The 23,209-nt window shown below is 39.8% G+C and overlaps 3 protein-coding genes across 4 annotated transcripts; all 3 read left to right on the top strand.

The window, feature by feature from the left end:
• The first annotated feature begins 1,160 nt into the window (after window positions 1-1,160).
• Window positions 1,161-2,895, top strand: LOC115974152. Its single transcript, XM_031094372.1, has one exon. The coding sequence runs from the start codon at window positions 1,301-1,303 to the stop codon at window positions 2,516-2,518; it is 1,218 nt and encodes a 405-aa protein (XP_030950232.1). The 5' UTR covers window positions 1,161-1,300; the 3' UTR covers window positions 2,519-2,895.
• Window positions 2,896-7,850: 4,955 nt separating this feature from the next.
• Window positions 7,851-10,139, top strand: LOC115974695 (F-box/FBD/LRR-repeat protein At4g26340-like). Of its 2 annotated transcripts, XR_004087994.1 has the most exons (4): window positions 7,851-8,873; window positions 8,997-9,557; window positions 9,789-9,895; window positions 10,057-10,139. XR_004087994.1 is itself a non-coding variant. In XM_031095174.1 (2 exons), the coding sequence occupies exons 1-2, from the start codon at window positions 7,854-7,856 to the stop codon at window positions 9,447-9,449; spliced, it is 1,473 nt and encodes a 490-aa protein (XP_030951034.1). In that variant the 5' UTR covers window positions 7,851-7,853; the 3' UTR covers window positions 9,450-9,677. The 2 variants fall into 2 exon arrangements, 1 of the variants encoding a protein (XP_030951034.1); XM_031095174.1 differs by lacking the exons at window positions 9,789-9,895; window positions 10,057-10,139 and having other exon boundaries at window positions 8,997-9,677.
• A 10,714-nt stretch (window positions 10,140-20,853) lies between these two features.
• LOC115974696 (putative FBD-associated F-box protein At5g56700) lies at window positions 20,854-23,209 on the top strand. The gene is made up of 2 exons (XM_031095175.1): window positions 20,854-21,990; window positions 22,106-23,209. The coding sequence occupies exons 1-2, from the start codon at window positions 20,998-21,000 to the stop codon at window positions 22,565-22,567; spliced, it is 1,455 nt and encodes a 484-aa protein (XP_030951035.1). The 5' UTR covers window positions 20,854-20,997; the 3' UTR covers window positions 22,568-23,209.

The raw sequence follows: 23,209 nt of genomic DNA on the forward strand, positions 1-23,209 counted from the left end.
ATATTCGGTCCACAAGTTTAAGTTTAGAGTACCTATTCTAAATATGAATTTATTGAAAAAATATAGATCTCCAACTCTTTTTTTCAATATATAAGTAACAAGAACAAGAATTTTTTGATAGGTAAGAACAAGAATTATAACAAGTGATTCATTATTGGAAGTTTAAAACTTTAATTGGAACCCTTAATATTACATTCTTGAGGTTTTTATTTTTTTTTAGAATAATATTCTTGAAAATTAAATTTAATGTATTAAAGGCCAAAAAAAAAAAAAATCCCCCATTTTAGTATAAACTCTAACCCTAGTATTTATAATCTGTAGTAATTTGTTAACCAGTTGCTATTTTGATGAATTGATTATTCAAATCTTCAATTTGGGTCATCAATTCCACCCTTTAATAATCAATGGGAAAAAAAAATATAACTATAACAAAAAATCCCCAAATCGATTTAAGGATTTACCCTAATTCCAACTACAACTAGAACAATAATATCTAACTAAAATTAAGCCTCAAATATAAAATAATATGCATGATTAATTTCATGGTAGTGTTTAATTGAATAAAATGGTGAAGGAACTAACATAGATGATTTTTTCAATTGTCGTATAATGGGTTAAAGAAAAATTCCTTCAAATCAATTTAGAAATAAACTTTTTCCTTACCAAAATTAGGCCAAGATAATGCTTGGGAGTCGTGACCAGGCAATATGAAAGGCTAGGTTAATAAGGAAGCCAATGAGCCTATTAGGCTTTTCCAGTTACCCGAAAGCCTATCTCAATTAGATGAAAATTCTTAAAACTACCTACATGTATTATTTAAATAATTCACATAATTCATTAAAAATGATTTGTGACCAAAACTACACATAGATGATCTTTTTCAACTACCAAAATTCCTCTAAATCAATTTAGAAATAAACTTTCTTCTTACCTAAATTAGGCAAAGACAATGCTTAAGATTGGGCAATATGAAAGACTAGGTTGATAAAGAAGCCAACAAACCTACATGCCAAATAAAAATGGGTCAGGCCGGCTCAATTTGACCGACCCTTAAGAGCGATCAACATAGAGTGAACCTATCCTATTATTAGCCCACAAGCCCATTACTCAGGCTTTCCTTACCTGAACCCGTTTGATATACAAACCGGATGATATCCACATTCCACACCCTTCGGATTCTTATCCTACAATCCGAATATCCGATACCGATAGACCGAGCAAAAAAAAATCAGAACTGGGAGCACACAACAAAACAGTGAAACACACAAACACAGAGTATTCAAAAATCATAAAATGAACTATGAATCTTCTCGCCAATTCAACGAACACCATTTCCCCCTCCCTACTTTTCCTCCACAAACCATTCCTCACTTACCCAATCAATCTCAACAACAATCCAAAACTCTCACCACGCCGTTTCCAAACGAAATGCTCAACCGCCTCGACCTCGACCTCGACCTCAAACGGCGCCGTTTACGAAATCGACATGGTGAAGAACAAGCAAGGCGTCTACACGCCGAAACAGAAAAAAGTAGTGGTCCTATGGGACCTCGATAACAAACCCCCGCGAGGCCCGCCGTACAATGCGGCGATGTCGTTAAAACAGTTAGCTCAACGGTTCGGTGACGTCATCGACATGTCAGCCTACGCTAACCGCCACGCCTTCATCCACTTGCCCCAGTGGGTCGTACAGCAACGCCGAGACCGCAAGGAAGTCGATTTCTTCGAGCGCAAAGGCTTGATCACACCGTCCGATCCTTACATCTGTAAAGTGTGCGGCCGAAAATGCAAGACCAATCTGGACTTGAAGAAGCACTTCAAGCAACTCCACGAGCGGGAGAGGCAGAAGAAGCTGAATCGAATGAGGTCTTTGAAAGGGAAGAAACGACAGCGTTTCAAGGAGAGGTTTATTAATGGGAACGAGAAGTATAACGAGGCGGCTAGGGATTTGGTTACGCCGAAAGTCGGCTACGGTTTAGCTTCGGAGCTGAGAAGAGCTGGCGTGTTCGTTAAGACCGTTGAGGATAAGCCTCAAGCGGCGGATTGGGCATTGAAGAAGCAAATGCAGCACTCGATGAGTAGAGGGGTGGATTGGTTGTTTTTGGTATCTGATGATTCTGATTTTTCGGATATGTTGAGGAGAGCGAGGGAGGCGAAGTTGGGGACTGTGGTTGTTGGTGATTGGGATAGGGCGTTGGGGAGGCATGCGGATTTGTGGGTGCCGTGGGTTCGGGTGGAGAAGGGGGAGGTGGGAGAGAAGGATTTGTTGAGGAAGGAGAAGAGGACTGGGAGCGAGTTTTTGGATAGGGAGGATGAGTTGTTTTCTGTTAGTAGCTTGGATGAGAATGTGGGGTGGAATGAGAGTGGTTTGGATAGTCTTGTGGAGGAGATTGTTGGCGCAAGGGCGGAGGTTAATGGGGTGAGGATTTCGGCTTTTGATGAAGGGGAAGAGGAGGATGAGGATGGGGAGGTGGATTTGTTATGGGATAGTGAGGACGAGGATGATGAGTATTATTAGTGGTTGGTTGGTTATACTTATACAAGGCATGTGCCAATTGATTCTTTTGCTTGAATTAGAGCAATTATGTGTAGGGATTGATGGGAAGAGATTGAATGTGGAAGAACTTAATGTGCAGCAATGATGCGGTGCCGTCTTAATAGATTGATTTCTTTTGTAGAAATTAGCACCTTGGCTGTTTGCACTTGGAGCAAAGCTGTAATTTCCATCCCTGATTTACAATCAGGAATACAGAAATGGTATTTTTCCGCTCTCGCATAATTTAATTATGTAGCTTTTGTTTGTGCGGAGTTAGTACAAGCTATAAATTTTGTACTAGTTATTTTATAATGGGAATTGGTACATTACTGCAATCTATTCAGGACTAGTTTATGTTTTGACTGGTTTCTTTGCATTCGTCTTGGTATGTTGTTTAATTTGTGAAATTTGAATGAGTAAAGCTTGTAGTTCTGCAGAAGAAAAGGTTTTCCGCGATTATGCATATCTAGGCAGATAAGAGTAATTTTTTGTTGCTTCACTTTTTTAAACAGTGATTGTATTGGTTTTGTATTGATCTCATAATATCATCTGCTTGTTTTGTATGTTGTTGCTACTATTTATTTCTTAATGACTTAAAAGTTAACGTAAAAAATACTGATTAAAAAACAAAGTTCATGTTTAAACTAGCTCCTAAGGTGATTGTAGTCATGCTAAGATAAAGAATAAGGAAGTAAATGGAAAAATGGAAATTAGTGCCTAGTGGCTATGGAAAGTGCATGTAGCAGAAAGGTTTTGAGGGAAGACTGGGGCTGTGATTTTTTCTAGGATACATCCCTACATGAAGTTGCATTTTGTTGAAAGTGGTCTTGATGATTTTACTTGGTGGAATTGAAGACATTGTTGAGTTATAGACTAAGGAATTGAAATCCTAAACTATCATATTTCTACTACTATAATGAGGGGTTGCAAAGAAAAAAAAAATTTCTAGAGACGTTAATGATAAAGTAGTTGCAGAAAATGTGTAGATGAAAATAGCCTATGTGACATACTATAGATGTATAGATTTATAGTGCCTCTGTATTTGACTAAAACCTTAAGGGGCCTACGTAAAATTCTGTCACATCCTCTCCTTTCTCCCAACCCGAGATTGTGGAAGATGGTATACGACTATACGTGCACTGTGCCGGTGTGATCAGCTTCAGCAAGTGTGGAGTTCAGATCCTAGATTTGACAACTGAAGATCAGAAGGGTCGGGGTCTATTGCTGATCTGAAGGGGTTGGTGTTGGTGCAGCTGTCGTCTTTTGGCGCAGCACTCTTCACCATGGTTGCTTGGTGTCTTTGGCAAAGGAGAAACAGAGTGAGGATGGATCAATCTTCTTGGGACCTCTCACAGGTGATGTCAGGGGCAAGGGAGCTGCTACAGGTGTTTTTGGTGGTTCATGACTCTCCCTCAAAGCCGAGACTACACTACCAACCAGTTAGATGGTGTCCTCCTTTTATGGGTGAGATTGCAGTTGCATTGCCAGCATTTTATGCGTTACCTGTCCAATGATATCAAGAAGTTGCTTTCCGTTTAAAGTTTTTCTTCATGGTTTTTATATCCAAAATCAAGCCAGTATATCTTTTTTTTTTTTTTTTTTTTTTTTGGTCGATACTTAGGAGGGTGGAGTTTCCTCGGTTTCAATCTCTAAAATAGTAAAAAAAATACCCTTACAACATTAATTTACGAAATGAAATGAAGATTTTGTTTTAGATTGGAAAGTAAATTAAAAGTATGTGTTTAGTAGTGCATTGGCACTATCAGAAAAGTTATTTAGGAGCCTTAAAGTTCTTTTAGTAGAAATTGTCAAATGTTTGATAATTTTGCTAAAAAGTCTTTTTTTTTTTTTTTTTTTAGACATTTGCTAAAGAGTTTTAACTGTTAACTTTTAAGAGGTCTGGCCTTAAAATTGAAATTTGGAGCTTTTAAGAAAAATTTCTATAACAAACCCTTTGGGTTTGTTTGAGATTTGTTTATTTTGCTGAAACTGAAAATTTTTTGTTAAAAGTACGATAGATAAATGTAAAAGTTAACTGAAATAATACAATGTGATTTATGAATAATAACAAAAAGTGCATTGAAACCTATGAATAGTAGCAAAAAATAAGCTGAACAGTAAAATAAATTGACAAAAATAATCTTGCCAAACAAACACTTCATATTCTATAAATGCAGGACTTTAAAAGCTTTATTCATTTTAATTTGTCAAATACTTAAAAAGTTAAAATGTTAAAAAATTTGTCAAGTACTTAAAATGTTAAAAAGTGTTTCAAGTAAAATTCTATATCGCAAAAGAATTATCTTTTTTTTTTAATGAAAGAAATGAGTTTTATTACTATAAAGTATAAACTCAACTAGATACATCAATGAGCAATCATGAGCTGCCACATTAGCTACTCGTTGATCCCATAACATTCAATTCTACTTGACATGAACTTGACTGACATCTGCAATAAGATTGCCCAGCCACAATTGGGTCATAGTCATTTGCTAAATAGCGACGAGAGCTTGTAGTGAAATATTAGAAAGGCTTAAATGCTCTTTTTATTTCTATATTTTGGAGTCATTTTTATTTTTGTTCCTACATTTTTATTTTACTATTTTTAATTCATAAACCAATTAACGAGTGACATTTAAATCCTTACCGTCAGCCAACTAATAGAAAAAGCTGACGTGGCTAACGGCACATTAAAATAATAATTAAAAAAATCTATTTTGACATTAAAAAAGGACACATCAGCATCTAAATTTAAAAAAAAAATAATAATTTTAACTAAATAAAAAAAATTACAAACAGAATTAAAAACAAAAAATCATATGAATGGAGATCTCAGATCCTTAAACAAGAACAATAAACAAAAAATCATATTAATGGAGATCTCAGATCCTTGAACAAGAACAATAAGATTAGAAACCCATAAACTCATAAATTTCACATTCAAATTATCAAATTCCTATTCCAAATTCATCTTGATCATGAACACACAAGAACAACAAACCCAGAATATTCAATCCCTAGAACAAAAGAATAGAAACTCAAAATATTCCAAAATTTGTACACAAATTCTTCCACAAAAATCAATTGTACACAAACACCAACCCAGATCTGAATGGTTTTTTTTTTTTTTTCCTTTCCTTTTTTATGTTCTTATCAGGAGTAGATCTGGGTTTGGGTTAAAAAACTCTCAATACTTTTCTTTGCCACTTCTTTCATTTCGTTTGAGCCAAAACTAAAAATGGCTGCTATTGCTACTTCCATTTCTTCAACGAGCTTATTCTCTCCCTACACTCTTGCTTGCCCCAAAACTCACAACCCTCAGCCTCACAAGCCCTCCAATTCCAATTCCAAGAGAAAGCAACCGCTACGAAACCCTTCAGCTCCACCCCCACACACCGACGACAAATCGAAGTTGCTCCACCCCACACTCCGTCGAAGGTCCAACGTCCACCCACACTCCGACGCAGCTCCACCCCACACTCCGACGCCACTCTGACGCAGCTCCACCCCACTCTCTGAAGCCATACCCACCTCCAACATCTTCGATCTGTCGCTAGTGAAGCCAATCTATAGGTTTGGGTTTTGATTTGTGGAGGAGGAGCATGACTGATTTGGGTCTGGGTTTTGAGGAGTGTGACGTGTAGGTTGTGATTTGGTTTTTGGTGGTGGTCGATCTAAGATTTTAGGTTGCCACGGTGGACATCAGCGTGGGGTCATGGTGCTGTGGGTGGACCTAGGTTCGTGGCGTCGTGGGTAGTAGCTCGTCGTGGGTCTTGGGATTGAGATTTGTGGAATGGTTGATTTGAGTTTAGTTTTTCTAGGTTTGAGAAGTCCTGGGATTGAGTTTAATTTTGTTTTTTAATTTATTTTGTTTTTTGGTTTAAATTGTCTAACATAACTTTTAAAAAAAAATTAAAATGCTGACGTGGCATATAAAAATGCTAAATAATATTTTTTTAATAATATTTTAATTACCATGTCAGCGTCACGTCAGTTAATAAGATATTCTATTAGCCACGTTAGTTTTTTCTGTTAGTTAGCTAACGGTAAGGACTTAAATGTTATGCGTTAATTGGTTTAGGTACTAAAAGTGGTAAAATAAAAATATAGGGACCAAAATATAAATGACCCCAAAATGTAGGGACGAAAAGGACGAAAAGAGCATTTACACCTATTAGCAAATAACCATGAGAGCCAGTAGTGAAATATTAGCAAATAGCCATCAAGCCATGAGAGCTTGTAGTGAAATGTAATATCAAGGGCAAACTGCAATACCAAATGGATTGAAGATAATTAATAAAGGAGATTTAATCAATTGAATTCAATAAATAAAAAATATATATTAATAAAAAGATATATATTTTTTTAAAGACTAGATGAATAGTAGCTAATGGCCAAGTGGCTTAGGAGCCGTTTGGTAACGTTATTTTAGTAACGTTGTTTGTATTTTTTGAAAATATATAAAAGTAAAAAAATGTATAAAAATACATATAATGTTGTTTAAAAACTGAAAAATGTTACTTGAAATCAAGTCCCAAACGGCCCCTTAACTTTCCACCATGACCAACGTCGTTTTGGGATTGCCAATTAAAACCGAAGGCAACTTAAATTTTCAATCCACTTGGCTCGGCAGCTTCGCATGAGAGGGAGTCACAGAGACTCATTTTCATTCTTGTTAATCAAATCACTACTGACACTGATGACGTTGAAAATTGTCACCAATAGATTACACCGTACTCGCGACTCAAAGCGAACCTGCACGACAAGAACAATCGAAGAAAACTTTTAGAGAGCACCGGTGTGGTGCCGGCCTAACACTCTCCGAAGGTCAAGTCAGAATTCGTCCTTTTACTTTTAGAGCGCTAGAGAGGGTCAATTCATCTTACCTCGATTTCCGAGAATGTCAATCCTTTTATAGTGGTGGAGAGGTGGCTTTTCTTCTTGATCTCTAGATCTTTCCAATGTGGGACTATAGTGGTGGAGAGTAGGCTTTTCTTCTTAACCTCCAGATCTTTCCAATGTGGGACTCCGATACCAATTCTCCAAAATGTGGTGAGCCACGATTTCCCTTTTTGGATCTTAGTGCTTTTCTAGGAGATAGATATTTCGGATCATGGGCCCATACTGCGTCTGTCAGCAATGGGCTCTCAAAGCGCATGGGACCATCTTTATACAGGTCCAACAGTCCCAATCCGTCAGGCCTATCAAGGTAGGCCCATCAGACTATATTTTATCATCTTCAGACACCGTATTGGAACCCTTCACTCGGTCACTCAAAATTCCACAAAGTGAAACACACACACATAATATTGAACAAATGGAGCAGAGGAGAGAGAGGCAGAGAATTGAGAGAACAGAGAGAGCAGCAAGGAGAGATCATACGCAGAGAAAATGCCTCTCATCTGCTCGACATAATGCCCTCACTACCAACACTAACACTGACATTATTAGCACCCTACCGGACACTCTCCTCTCTCACATCCTCTCTTTTCTCCCAATCCAAGACTCCGTCGCAACAAGCATTTTATCGAACAGGTGGAGGTCTCTCTGGACTCTCGTCCCTATTCTTTGCTTGGACCAGAGAGAACTTACAAATAAGGAGGAGGGTGATCAAAAGTTGAGGTTTGTGGATATAGTGTTCAGAATCTGGACTCTTCGAAACGCCATTTCCAATCCCACGCCCCTACGCAAATTGTGCATTTGTTGGCATCACAATTGTCTTCCCTTCTATGTCGACGCATGGCTCCGTGCCACCAATCTGCGTGATTTGCAACAGCTCTTTCTCTCAATATTGACTTCTTTTAAGACACCTTTCGAGTTGCCCCGTAGTCTCTACTTTTCTACAAAACTAGTGGTTCTGAAATTTGCAGGTGATGTTAATCTAAATCCTCCCCCTGCTTGTGCGTTCCCATGTCTCAGGATTCTAGGACTTAGAGGTGTTGTATTTGCAAACCAAGACTCTCTCTCTACCTTCCTCACTGCCTGCCCGGTCCTCCACTATTTTTCCCTCACATTGTTTGGTATAAATTTGGAACATTTGGATGGGTTCAGTGTCACTGTACTCGTGCCTACGCTGAAAATATTATATTTAGATTGGCAAGTTAGGTCTCCTTCCTACAAATTCCATATAAACACCCCGGCTCTCGAGTACTTTTGTTTCACAGGTTTTTTGAACGGGGATTATGTGTTGGAAAACCTCCACAATGTGGTCGAATGTGTACTTCAATTTGAGCAACGCACTTCGTTGAGTATTGAAGATTACGCGAAGAAATCATGGGACTTCATGAGACCACTCTGTAATGTTATTTCCATGGAATTGAGCACAATTACCGCACAGGTCACGCTACGTTTTCATGCTCTAATAACTCTCTATCATTAATTAATTCGCTAAATACTAAATAATATTGTTGTAAGTTAGTTGCGACTTTGTGAAATTTGTAATTGTTATGTGGTAGTGCAGATCCTCTGCTATGATTCTAATCATGAAGATGGTCCCACATTTTATAATTTGTCCTCCTTGAAATTTTTTGGTGGCATTTCGTCTGAGTGGTATGCGTGGGATGGAGTGCGACTCATGCTTTATCGGGCTCCAAAGCTACAAACACTTTCGTTTGAAAAGGCACACTTGCTTGGTTCAAATCTTAGACCTAAACGCTTGGAGGAGCCACTGGATGTTCCTGAATGTCTGTCATCACACCTTACTACCTGTCATTATAAAGGATTTGATGGGAAAGAGGAAGAGATGGAACTTGTTAGACAAATCCTGAAGACAGCGAAAGTATTAAAGTCAATGAAAATCACTGTTAATGGTTATCTAGACTCAAAGAAGCTTCGTGTTTGCAAGGAATTGAGGAAGTTTCAAAGGAGCTCTCAGGATTGTGAAATTGCATTTGACGAAGGACGTTTCGCATGATGTGGCATTTTATCTCGCCCCTCTTGGATATTGCATGTCACCTGCTTTGCTTTACTATCTTTGTGTAATTCATTTGCTGCCTTTGCCATGTCAGACTTTATTCCTATGGTACAGTGCAAAATGCTTGAAGATTTAATTTGTCTTTGCCATCTCCTTCAATTATGCTAGTTAAGCATGTTTTCAATTCAGGATTTTCCCCCCTGGTATAGCATATACTTACTGATTTCTTGTTCTCCCTGAGCTTTTTTTAAAATTTATTTTATAATAATTTCCAAACATACTTGGTGATTCCATGTTCTCCCTGATGCAATACTGTGTTAATATATTGGATTTTTGTAGAAATTAGCACCATGTGTGCTACTGGAATGTTTGCTTGGCTGTTTGCACTTGAAGAAGCAAAGCTGTTATTCCCATCACTGATTGTAGCAATCAGGATTAGAGAAATGGTATTTTTCTGTCCGCCTAATCTATGCATGTTGCTTTTGTTTGTGCAGTGTTAGTAAAAGCTATAAATTTCGTAGATAATTAATCAAGAGAATTGGTGCAATAATGCAATCTATTCAGGACTAGTTTATACTCACATTATTTCTTTCCTATTTGTCTGCAGAAGAATTGATGTTAACTAGACTTGGTTACCATAAGAAGCAAAGGTTTGGAACAATTATTCATTGTACATTTATGCATATCTAGGCTGATAACTGATAAGAGGAATTATTTGTTGCTTCACTTTTTTAAACAGTGGTTTGAATGGTTCTGTCTTGATGTCCTGATATTATGTGCTGGTTTTGAATGTTGTTGCTATTTTTTTTTTCTTGATTTCTTAAAAGTTCATGTAAAACCATTTATCTAGCTCCTAAGGTGATTGCAGTCATATTAAGATAATTAATGGAGAAATAAATAGGAAAAAAGAAATTAGTGCTTAGTTAACTATGTTACAGATTGAGTGGCAAGTGTATGTAGCAGAAAGGTTTTGAAGGAAGACCAGGCCAGTGATTTCTATAAGATGCAGCCCTATATGAGGTTGCATTTTTTAGAAAGTGGTCTTGATGACCTTAACTAGGTGGAATTAGAGGTATTGTTGAGTTTTACAGTAAGGAATTGAAACCTAAACTTTTATATTTGTACTACTATAAAGAGGTTTGAAAATTAAACTAAAGATTTTAATGCTATATCAGTAACATTGGAAAAATAAAAGAAATTATTATACTTCTTACTCTTTAAATATCACATTCCATGAAGATTTCAAATATAGAATGTAAGAGCTGACTTCTATTTGGGCATAACATTCTTTCGTTCAATGTTGGGTTTGTTACTTGGCCCATTACTCCCTTAATAAAAGAAGTAACACATGTAAGATTACTCTTTTTGGGTGATGTCTTTGGATGTCAAAAATTTTTTAACAAGTAAAAAATAAGGGTAAAAACCTGTTCTGGTTCCCAGTTTTGGAGGTTTTTTTGAGGTTGAATTGCCAGTTTTGACTGATTTTAAGTATTTCAAGTTTTTGAATGTGGACCAGACCAGTATAGATCCCAGTTGTACCTCAGGACTGATCGGTCTGATCCAGTTTTTGAAAAGATTGATTGCGAGTTTAAAATCCATTGAGTTCGTGTATAACTTACCAATCAAAAAAATACTTTGCTTATGGTCCCAATTATCCGAAGCCAGGATTATGATCATATAGTTAATTCGAATCTTTTCCTTGTTTTTTCCGTAGTCTTCATCATAAACACACCAATTACTGAAACAAATACTAACAACAATGTTGGGTATTTTAATTGGTGTTCGGTTGAAAATGTGTGATAGAAGTTTTTCTGTTGATGATGTTTTTTCATGCCATGCATACCTTTGAACGTTCTTGAAGCTTTAAAAAAAAATAAAAGACCATATATTTGCAATTCCAACCAGATGATCAAGATGAACCACAGGTCCACAAATCAAGCATGTTTGACACATGTCTAACATCTTATGTATTCATTTGTAGTATGAGGCATGTCTAGTTCTGGATGTATTTGTTTGGCTGTTTGCATTGAAGGTCCAAATCTGTTCTTCCCATCACAAACTACAGTATTTCTTTTCACCATAAAACTCAGCAAGGTTAATGCTCATAGACTTCAGGTTTGCAAATATGGTATTTATCTGCTTCAAATTATTTAAGTATGTTTATTTTGTTTGTGTAGATTTAATTAGTAAAAAAGTCTGAAGATCAGCTGATTGAGGAGTTAGTCTTGATTTAAACAAAGATGCTCCTCTGAAGCTGGAGTGAATTAATTACACATATCATTAATAATGAGACTCGGTACACTTTTTGTATGTTGTTAACACAAAAACTATGATGCATGTTTACAACTTCCTAAAATTTGAATCGGTATCAGAAAGGTGCTTAGTGAACTCATTTGTTTAAGATGTGTATGCCCAAGAATTGACATTAACTAGCCTTGGCATTTGTATTTTCCACTGGGAGTAAAGCGTACTATTAAGCATATCTATTCAGAAAAAATGGGAAAAAGAAAAGGAAGTAATAAAAAAAAAGGTCACATAGGAAAATAAGAATAGGAAAAATAAAGATAAAACTTAGGAGTTAGCACCAAGGCTTGCTTGGTATTAGCACCAAGCAAAGAAAAACCATTAGGAGTTAGCAACTAGGGTTGGCACCAAACCGTGATGAGCGGTGATGATTTCAATTGAAACTTTATTAATCAAAATAATCTCCTTTTGGTAGGAGTATAATATTTTGCTTAAATTTGTGTAATAAACCATAATTCTAACTGATCTAAGAAACCCTACCTTTGGACTTTCTTGCACTCCCAAATTGTTAAATACATGATTATTTATCTGTAATTTCAATCAAGCTTATTAGTTCAGAATTTTGAACCCACAATCATAGTAAGATGGTGCTGAAGGTCATCTTTGGTCCAAGGATTAGGGTCAGGAGCAAAGAAAGCAAGTTTGAAACATGTCAACAAATATCTTATGTATTTATTTGTAGTATGAAAACTTTAAGTACCAGCTTGGGTCTTGAACTCTTTCTTTCCCCTTCCTTTGTTACAATCTTCTACTTGATTCATCACTTATACATTTGTCTCTTACCACTGATATTATGGTCTTATTTGTGCATGTCCCTCCGGTCTACTTTGGTTCATTTCATATTTTTCAACCCAAAATTTAATATAAAACAAAAGAATTTTTTTTGTCCAAAACTAAAAAAGACAATTTATAAAAAGAATCAATTTATGGCTCAATTAATCAAAAATGGACCAAAATGGACCAAATTAGACCGAATGAATTTAAATAGATCGAACTGGACCGATATAAACTGAAGTAAATTGCATGGAGTAGAAAGGTTTTGAGGGAAGACCAGGGCAGTGAACCCTCATTAAGAATTATCCTACAAAATCAAATATCAATGGCAAATTGCAATTCCAAATGGATTGGAGATAAGTGAGTTCCAGTTAGCTTAATTAGTAAAATTTTTTATGGTTGAATAAAAAATCTAAGATTCAATCTCCACTTACACCAAAAATTGATTAGTGTCTTGATTTGATGATAAATAGACCCAAAGGTTGAAACTCTCTAAAAAAAAAATAATAATAATAATTGTAAGGACATGATTCGTAACGAACCGTAACAGTGTTGGGTTCGCACATAAAATGGCCCAAACAATATCATTTGTAGAGCGTGGGTTTGAAAGGCTAGGGCTTGGTCACCAGGCGGTGGGTTTTTCGTGGTGTTCATACATGGTTAAGTTGTTTTCACCCCTGGAATCTTTCTCTTGGAGGTGGGCTGGGAGGCTCTGGTTTTTGGCCATTTTTCCCCGCCTCCTTTTCAGCGCACCTACCTTTTCATTATATAGTCATTCTTGGTTAATCCTAGCCCTCCACTTGTTGGTCAGGCAGGTGCTTACTGCTGTATCCATCCCATCAACCATCCCTTCTTGCTTTCTACTAGTTGCGAAGATCGAAGTTACACCGTCCAAACGTCTTTTCTCATTAACTGGATCTGGACGTTGGCAGGTGCATTTAATGCGAAGGGGACGCATTTTCCTTGATCCAATTTTACACCCTGCTTCTCTGTGGGCCCCATTCCCTCACATCCCCTTTAGGGGGCTATTTGAGGATAGCCCTCACCTAGATGTTGATCTTCCCATTGAAATTCTGGAGTGCCGAGGACAGGATAGTTTCTCAGCCGTTCTCCTTGACACCCCGGCCATCGATCATTCGTCCTCGGCAAAAAACCTCCTCGGCACGGGCCCTGGGCCCAGATAGAGTTTGGGCCGGATTGTAAACTTCCCGGACCCACAATAGCCCCTCAAAATCCTGCTATCCGTCTCCTCGGACAGATATGAGGGTTTTGATGACATCAAAGATCTGCCAATGCCTGTCAATTCTTGTCACCTATCGGTTCCCAAGGCTTTTCATCTGCCCAAGGCACGTTCCTAGAGCCCTTGGAAGGCGAAACGTGGCCTCATTAAATACGGGCGGCTTTGTGCTTCCCACGTTCTACGGTATGATAGAAATCGAACGGTGGTGATCTCCTGGTCTTTTTGGGCGGGAAAAGGCGTGCAGTTACCCTAGAAAGTATAAAAGATTTTTTTGGGATGGATCCGTCTCTTCAGTTCTGCACTTAAGAGTTTTAGTGCGTGTATTCTGGGTTCATCTGAACTTCCGCCCAAATTCAAGTCTATCTCAAGCACATAAAGCCTGTCCGAAGCGTAATTCTTCTCTTATGTAAGTTCCCTACCTCCATTAACTCGTACTTTTTCTTTTCTGGGTTTATTTCTCTTTGACTCCCTTTCTTTTCCCGTCATGAATCGGGTTTGTTTAGTAAATCACAAAGATGACTAAATTAAGACTGAGGAAATTAGTCGATACTGAAGAGGCGATGAATAAGTTCATCGTTGATTATAGATTCCCCCCAACGTAAGTCTGAAGCACTGTAAGATGGGGGAATGGCACTATAAGAGGGAAACGGGCGCGGTAGTCATTCCCGTCCTCGCCTTTGTAGAGGGAGGTATGAGAATCCCTATGGGGCCAGTGACGAGGGGTTACCTCAGACACTTCCGTTTAGCTCCCACCCAGTGCGCCGGCAACGTTTTTAGGATTCTGGGTTGCGTGGACGCTTTAAATGAGAAGATGGGGTTAAGACTGACCCACTATGACGTGAACTGGTGCTATAACCTCCAAAAATTGAAGGGGAAAACCTACTACATGAAGTCAAGGGACGAAAGGGTTCGGTTAATCTAGTGCCTCCCTGACTCCAATAAGGGATTGAACAAGGATTTCCTTATTATCTCCGGGGAATGGCACGATGGCGATCCGTGCCCCATAGTAGAAGGAGAACCAGGTGGGGTACTGGGAATGGAAGGGGGATGACCCTTTACGCCATTCTAATCTAATGCTTGTTCAGTAACTAACCATGCATACATGTTTGTCTTTTTGTAGATCTACACGCCTTCACACGGCATTTTCATTTATTCAACCGGGCGGACTTGGAGACCGTTTTGCAAGCAGCAGTTTTTGTAAATGACAGAGATGGTCAAGTCCGAGCTGCTCACAAGATATTAGGGTACCCTCCTGTTCAGAAGTCATTTGCGGATGCAAGGCACGTGATCAGCGCCCGCTGTCCTTGGCTTCCAAAAATCACCGTGGTTGAGACGGGATTTTTAATCTCCCAGGAGCCAGCTGTCCCCGAGAGCATCCCACAGGCGGGCCCCTCCTTGTCTCATCAAGTAGCAAAAGACGAAGGCGAGCCAGATCGGCCCGAGGAAGGTTTTGAGGTATTTGACCTAGCCCTCCAATCCGAGGATCCTTCTGGTGATATAGGTGACCCAGCCTTGTCCGAGGCGGAATTGTCATCTATAGGCCCCTCTTTTCAAGCCAAGATGGGACTCGAGAGAAAGCCCCTGACCCCCCTTCTCCAACTCCTTGAGGGCCAACCTAGGAAGGATACACAGGGGACATCACAAACCGATGCTCCTCCTCCACCACCTCGGCCCCCTACTATCCAGACCAGGTCATCTTCCACCAAGTCACAGCCACAATCCACCCGCCCCGAACTTCCTGCTTCCTCCCAACCAGCTCGGCCTCCTCGACCCGAAGGCGCTGATTCAAAGAGAAAGAGGAGCCCAAAGGGTAAGGAAGTCACGGACAAGGGAAAATCCCAACCTTCTAAGGAGAAGGATGAAGCTCCGCGCACTAAACAACTGAAGATTGGACACTAGGGCAAGGGCAAAGAAACCGAAGTCCAAACTTCTCAAGGCAAGGGAAAGGGGATTGAGGCCCAGTCCTTACCGAGTGCATGGCTTCCTACCCCAATGTTTCACGGGGGTCCACTACTGGAAACGGCATCCATGAGGGACCTTGGAGATGGCGAGGGTGGCTACGTGGAGGACGCATTAGGGAGAACCATGTTACTCCCTAATGACATGGATGAACTGAGGAGGATGAGGATGCAAGAGGTCTTCCTCAGTACTAAGAGGTACCTGGGAATGGTAAGATTTCTTGAAACCTAACACTTTATTAACTCTTGCCACTGGTTTGTCACTAACTGCACGCTCATCTCTCTTGCCAGGCTCTCCAGGCAACCTATAGGATGGAGGAAGAGGTGAATAAAAGGAGTAAAGCGGCCGAGAACGAACGCAAGAAGCGCATAACAGTCTCGAAAACTCTCGAAACCTCTGAGGATGAACTTGCCAAAGTCAAGGCTGACTTAACAATAACTATCCGTGAGAGGGATAACGTCTCGGCGGGCCTAGCTAGCGCCTAAAAACAGGCCGAGGACCAAACAAAGCGCGTACTTGAAGCCGAGGATCAGTTGCGAATAGCCAAAGACCTGATCGAGGGTTTAAATAAGCAGCTGGCCACGGCCGAGCATAAGAAAGGGGTGGCAGAATATGCCCGTGATGAAGCCCTAAGGGCAAAGCAGGAGGCCGAGTTTGCCAGGAATGAGGCAGAGGCTGCCAAGGAAACGGCCGAGGATGATGGTTATAATATGGGAGTGGCTGAAACCCAAGCCACCCTTAAGGCCCAAATTCCTGGAGTATGTAGGTTTTATTGCTCTCAGGTTTGGGAAGAGGCATTGAAGCGAGCCAGGGTGGATGCTTCATCTGATCTGTGGAAGGCGGAGAACGTGTTCTACCCTACAGCCATCCGCGAGACCACTTCCTCTAGATTTGTGGCTACGGGTGACCAACCCGAGGAAGGGGTCGCTCAGTCGGAAGACTTACAAGTCAGCGGCTCTCCTGGCAAAGTGCTCAAAGAGGGAGAATCTCAGGATGTGATAGAAATATCTCAGCATATGGATCCTGAGGCACCTAAAAAGGTTACTGAGCCCATGGTTGGCATTCAGGTGTCTAGTGCTGAGGAGCTAGCCACACTTGCCCAGCCGTTACAAGCAATTCCCCTTGTTGTGGTCCCCCAGAGTACCAATGCTGACCCTGCTCAGCCTTCCCCAGAAGGGACTATCCTCCAGGGCGTTGAAGCTGATCCCGTTCCTTCCTCCCAGGACATGACTGACGTAAAACTAAAAAAGTAGAAATCCTGGCTAGGCTTTTGTATTCGTTTTTAGTTTAACGATTAACCTGTTTCTCTTTATTTCGAAAAATTTATAATCTGTTAATAATTTGAAAGCGTTTGAACATGTATATATGAAATCTTGTTTTTCCTTTTTCCTCCTGGTTACTTGTTAGCTGTCCTCGTCAATACGTAATATTGTTTATGAATTCTACTCTGATTCATCTTAACATGTACGAATATTTATGCATGCAATACATTTAACATCATGTTTCAAAACCCTAACTTACTTGCACCCGCAGACGCTTTAGACTCATTTCTAACCCCCATTCAACTAAGATATAGGCATCATTTTAGATATCACGTGTAACTGCCACGTCCTGCTTAGTGCCTAGGTTTCATGAAAATGGTTGGTTTCCCCATAGGTTTGAGTCCGAGGACCATACAATACCTTGGTTCTGTCCAAAACTCAGTTTTCTCATCCAAGTAGTTGGTTTCCTCATAGGTTTGAGTCCGAGGACCATACAATACCTTGGTTCTGTCCAAAACTCAGTTTTCTCATCCAAGTAATTGGTTTCCCCATAGGTTTGAGTCCGAGGACCATGCAATGCCTTGGTTCTGTCCAAAACTCAGTTTTTTCATCTAAGTAGTTGGTTTCCCCATAGGCTTGAGTCCGAGGACCATGCAATGCCTTGGTTCTGTCCAAAACTCAGTTTTCTCATCCAGGTAGTTGGTTTCCCCATAGGCTTGAGTCCGAGGACCATGCAATGCCTTGGTTCTATCCAAAACTCAGTTTTCTCATCCAAGTAGTTGGTTTCCCCATAGGCTTGAGTCCGAGGACCATGCAATGCCTTGGTTCTGTCCAAAACTCAGTTTTCTCATCCAACTAGTTGGTTTCCCCATAGATTTGAGTCCGAAGACCATGCAATGCCTTGGTTCTGTCCAAAACTCAGTTTTCTCATCCAAGTAGTTGGTTTCCCCATAGGCTTGAGTCCGAGGACCATGCAATGCCTTGGTTCTGTCCAAAACTCAGTTTTCTCATCCAAGTAGTTGGTTTTCCCATAGGTTTGAGTCCGAGGACCATGCAATGCCTTGGTTCTGTCCAAAACTCAGTTTTCTCATCCAAGTAGTTGGTTTCCCCATAGGCTTGAGTCCGAGGACCATGCAATGCCTTGGTTCTGTCCAAAACTCAGTTTTCTCATCCAAGTAGTTGGTTTTCCCATAGGTTTGAGTCGAGGATCATACAATACCTTGGTTCTGTCCAAAACTCAGTTTTTCTCATCCAAGTAGTTGGATTCCCCATAGGTTTGAGTCCGAGGACCATACAATACCTTGGTTCTGTCCAAAACTCAGTTTTCTCATCCAAGTAGTTGGTTTTCCCATAGGTTGAGTCCGAGGACCATGCAATGCCTTGGTTCTGTCCAAAACTCAGTTTTCTCTCATCCAAGTCCGAGGACCATGCAATTGGTTCTATCCAAAACTCAGTTTTCTTCCCCCATAGGTTTTAGTCCGAGGACTATGCAATGCCTTGGTTCTGTCCAAAACTTAGTTTTCTCAATCCAAGTAGTTGGTTTTCCCATAGGCTTGAGTCCGAGGACCATGCAATGCCTTGGTTCTGTCCAAAACTCAGTTTTTTCATCTAAGTAGTTGGTTTCCCCATAGGTTTGAGTCCGAGGACCATGCAATGCCTTGGTTCTGTCCAAAACTCAGTTTTCTCATCCAAGTAGTTGGTTTCCCCATAGGCTTGAGTCCGAGGAACATACAATGCCTTGATTCTGTCCAAAACTCAGTTTTTTCATCTAAGTAGTTGGTTTCCCCATAGGCTTGAGTCCGAGGACCATGCAATGCCTTGGTTCTGTCCAAAACTCAGTTTTTTCATCTAAGTAGTTGGTTTCCCCATAAGCTTGAGTCCGAGGACCATGCAATGCCTTGGTTCTGTCCAAAACTCAGTTTTCTTTTTGTGTGGGACCTTGGCTTTAGGGGAGTTAACTCCTCGGCCAAGCCCCTAGAATTATCCGTGCAATTAACGTTACCAAGCGTAGCCCCTAGTCAAGAAGCATAGCCCCTAGCGGAACTTTACACTAAAACTCTATAACTAGTTGTTAGAAATGACAAAGGAACTCTCCCGACCTTCCGCCTATGCCAACACACAAGCCTTCCCCACAGACGGCGCCAATTGTAAGGACACGATTCGTAACGAACCGTAACAGTGTTGGGTTCGCACATAAAATGGCCCAAACAATATCATTTGTAGAGCGTGGGTTTGAAAGGCTAGGCCTTGGTCACCAGGTGGTAGGTTTTTCGTGGTGTTCATACATGGTTAAGTTGTTTTCACCCCTGGAATCTTTCTCCTGGAGGTGGGCTGGGAGGCTCTGGTTTTTGGCCATTTTTCCCCGCCTCCTTTTCAGCGCACCTACCTTTTCATTATATAGTCCTTCTTGGTTAATCTTAACCCTCCACTTGTTGGTCAGGCAGGTGCTTACTGCTGTATCCATCCCATCAACCATCCCTTCTTGCTTTCTACTAGTTGCGAAGATCGAAATTACACCGTTCAAACGTCTTTTCTCATTAACTGGATCTGGACGTTGGTAGGTGCATTTAATGCGGAGGGGACGCATTTTCCTTGATCTAATTTTACACCCTGCTTCCCTGTGGGCTCCATTCCACTCACATCCCCTTTAGGGGGCTATTTGAGGATAGCCCTCACCTAGACGTTGATCTTCCCATTGAAATTCTGGAGTGCCGAGGACAGGGTAGTTTCTCAGCCGTTTCCCTTGACACCCCGGCCATCGATCATTCGTCCTCGGCAAAAGACCTCCTCGGCACGGGCCCTGGGCCCATATAGAGTTTGGGCCGGATTGTAAACTTCCCGGACCCATAATAATTAATAAAGAATATTTTATCAAATGAATTCAAAAATAATAATAATGATAATAATAATAAATAACCATTATATATATATATATATATATATTTATAAATAAATAAATAAAGCACTAATGGCCTAATCGCTTAATTTGGGATTGCCAATTAAAACCAAAGGCCACTTAATTTGAGAAATACTACACATACATCTTCACAATACTCACTGTTTCATGACAAATCTTATGGGCAGATTTTTATGAGTGCAGTTAGGGGTGTGCAAAAAACCCACCGATCCGCCAAGTTGGGTTGGTTTTTAAGACTTGGTGGGTTGGATTGGGTTACAAAAAATTTTTTTATTGTGGGTTGGGTTGGGTTTGGGGGTCATAAAATTACAAACCCGCCAAACCCGACCCGACCCGACCCACCCATATTTAATATATATTTAAAATATATTTTATATTTAATAATTTAAAAAAAAAAAACAGCTGTAGAGCAATATTTCCTCAGTTTCTCCTACTAATATTAATTTAATATATATATATATATATAATATTATATAATTAATAAATTTTTTTAAATAGCCAGTTCTTCCTATCCTATATAAAAGCCAATTAGTTCACACAAATCCTAATAAATTACTATTGTTGTTTAGTCATTAGTGTTGTTTGCCTTTAAGGAGTTACATTGATACTAATCTTTAGTTTTTTTAAATATATTAATTTTTTTTTCTACTTAATTTAATAATAATAATAATAATAAAAATTCAAACCCATAGTTCAACCCGACCCAACCTGACCCATGTAGGTTGGGTTAGGTTGGGTTGGACTTATGTGATGGATTGGGTTGGATTGGGTTGAATTTTTTTGACCCACCATAATAGGTTGGTTAAAAAATTCCCTCAACCCAACCCGATCCGACCCAGCCCAACCTAACCCATGCACAGCCCGAGCGCAGTTGTGAATTCAAATTTAACACCCATAAAAACCTAACTCCTTTAAATTTGAATTTTCAATCGCTCTGTCGGCGCCGCATCGCATTAGAGAGAGTCAGACTCAGAGACTCCTTTTCATTCTTGTTAATCAAATCATTATTGAAACCGCCCAAAATTGAAACCCTTCTTCACTCAGTCACTCAAAATTCCCATAAAGCGAACCCCACGCACATATTGAACAAAAATGGAGCAGAGGCAGAGAATTGAGAGACCTGAGAGAGCAAAAAGGAGAGATCAGAAACAGAGGAAACGCCTCTCAACTGCTCGACGAAATGCCTTCACTACTAACACTGACATTATTAGCGACCTACCAGACTCTCTCCTCTCCCACATCCTCTCCTTTCTCCCAACCCGAAACTCTGTCGCCACAAGCATTTTGTCGAGCAGGTGGAGGCCTCTCTGGACTCTCGTCCCTGCTCTTCACTTGGTCCAGAGAAAACTTACACACAATCCAGATTACAGTTTTGCAGATATAGTTTCTGGAATCTTGACTGTTCGAGACTCCATTTCCGATCCCATGCCCCTACACAAATTGATCATTTATTGGTATCAAAATTGTCTTCCCTCCAACGTTAACACATGGCTTCGCGCCACCAATCTGCGTGATTTGCAAGAGCTCGATCTCCACATATTTAATAATGTTCACCAACCTTTGGAGTTGCCCCGTAGTATCTATTTTTCTACAACATTAGTGGTTCTGATATTGATGGCTTCAATTCTTCTCAATCCTCCGCCTGCTTGTGTGTTACCATGTCTCAGGATTCTAGAACTTACGCGTGTTAAATTCGCAAACCGCGACTCTCTCTCTACCTTCCTCACTGCCTGCCCGGCCCTCCTCAGTTTGTCCCTCACATTGTGTGGTTCAAATTTTGAACACTGGGACGAGTTCAATGTCGTTGTACTCGTACCTACGCTTAAAACATTACGTTTACATTGGCATGTTCAGTCTTCATCATACAAATTCCAGATAAACACCCCAGCTCTCGAGTACTTTAATTTTGGAGGTTTTTTGAATGGGGATAATGTGGTGGAAAACCTCCCCAGTGTGGTTGAATGTGTCCTTCAATTTGAGCAATGTGTTTTGATGGATGTTAAAGTTTATGCAAAGAGAGTACGGGACTTCATGGGACCACTCTGTAATGTTATTTCCATGGAATTTAGCACAATTACCGCACAGGTAAGATCACACTATATTTTTCATGTTCTAACTCTCCATCATTAATTGATTTGCTAAATACTAAATAACATTGTTGTGACTTTGTGAAATTTGTGATTGTTATGTGGTCGTGCAGATCCTCTGCCATGATTTCAATCGTGAAGATGGTCCCACATTTTATAATTTGTCCTCCTTGAAATTATTTGGTGGCATTTCGTCTGAGTGGTATGCGTGGCGTGAAGTACGTCTCTTGCTTTTTCGGGCTCCAAAGCTACAAATACTTACATTTGAATGGAAACACTTGTTTGGCTTAAGTATTTATAAACCTAACCCTTACTTGGAGGAGCCACTGGATGCTCCTGAATGTCTGTCATCACACCTTACTACCTGTCATTATAAAGGATTTGAAGGGAAAGAGGAAGAGATGGAACTTGTTAGACAAATCCTGGAGGCAGCAAAAGTATTAAAGTCAATGAAAATCTCTGTTACCAGTTGTCTAGGCTTAAAGTCGAAGCTTCTTATTCGCGAGAAATTGGGGAAGTTTCAAAGGAGCTCTCAGAATTGTGAAATTGCATTTGAAGAAGGACGTTTCACATGATGTGGCTCGTTCCTCTTGGATATTGCATGTCACCTGTTTTGCTTTAATATCTTTGTGTAATTCATTTGCTGCCTTTGCTGTCTCGGAGTTTATTACTAGGGTACAGTGCAAAATGCTTGAAGATTTGATTTTTATTTGCCATCTCCTTCAATTATGCTAGTTTTTAGTAAGCATGTTTTCAATTCAGGATTTTTCCCCCTGGTATAGCATATACTTGCTGATTTCTTGTTCTCCCTGACCTTTTTTTTTTCTTTTTCCTTTTTGATTTTCAAGCATACTTGCTGATTCCATGTTCTCCCTGATGCGATTCCATGTTAGTATATTGGATTTTTGTAGAAATTACCACAATGTGTGCTACTGGAATGTTTGTTTGGCTGTTTGCACTTGAAGGAGCAAAGCTGTTATTCCCATCACTGATTGAAGTTATTAGGATTAGAGAAATGGTATTTTTCTGTCCCGCATAATCTATGTATGTTGCTTTTGTTTGTGCAGTTTTAGTAAAAGCTAGAACTTTCATAGATATTTGATAATGAGAATTGGTACAATACTGCACTCTATTCCTGTCTAGTTTATTGTCACGTTATTTGTTTCCTATTTTTCTGCAGAAGAAGTGATGTTAACTAGCCTTGTTTTACCATAGGA

Source organism: Quercus lobata, chromosome 2, assembly GCF_001633185.2.
Source record: "Quercus lobata isolate SW786 chromosome 2, ValleyOak3.0 Primary Assembly, whole genome shotgun sequence".
Lineage (NCBI taxonomy): Eukaryota > Viridiplantae > Streptophyta > Magnoliopsida > Fagales > Fagaceae > Quercus > Quercus lobata.

What these genes read in the sequence shown, in the direction of transcription:
- LOC115974695 (XM_031095174.1), top strand. Translation starts at nt 7,854, where the DNA reads ATGGAGCAGAGGAGAGAGAGGCAGAGAATTGAGAGAACAGAGAGAGCA. An exon ending in TGAGCACAATTACCGCACAG is followed by an intron (nt 8,874 to 8,996) that starts GTCACGCTACGT and finishes GTGGTAGTGCAG; the next exon opens with ATCCTCTGCTATGATTCTAA.
- LOC115974152 (XM_031094372.1), top strand. Translation starts at nt 1,301, where the DNA reads ATGAATCTTCTCGCCAATTCAACGAACACCATTTCCCCCTCCCTACTT.
- LOC115974696 (XM_031095175.1), top strand. Translation starts at nt 20,998, where the DNA reads ATGGAGCAGAGGCAGAGAATTGAGAGACCTGAGAGAGCAAAAAGGAGA. An exon ending in TTAGCACAATTACCGCACAG is followed by an intron (nt 21,991 to 22,105) that starts GTAAGATCACAC and finishes GTGGTCGTGCAG; the next exon opens with ATCCTCTGCCATGATTTCAA.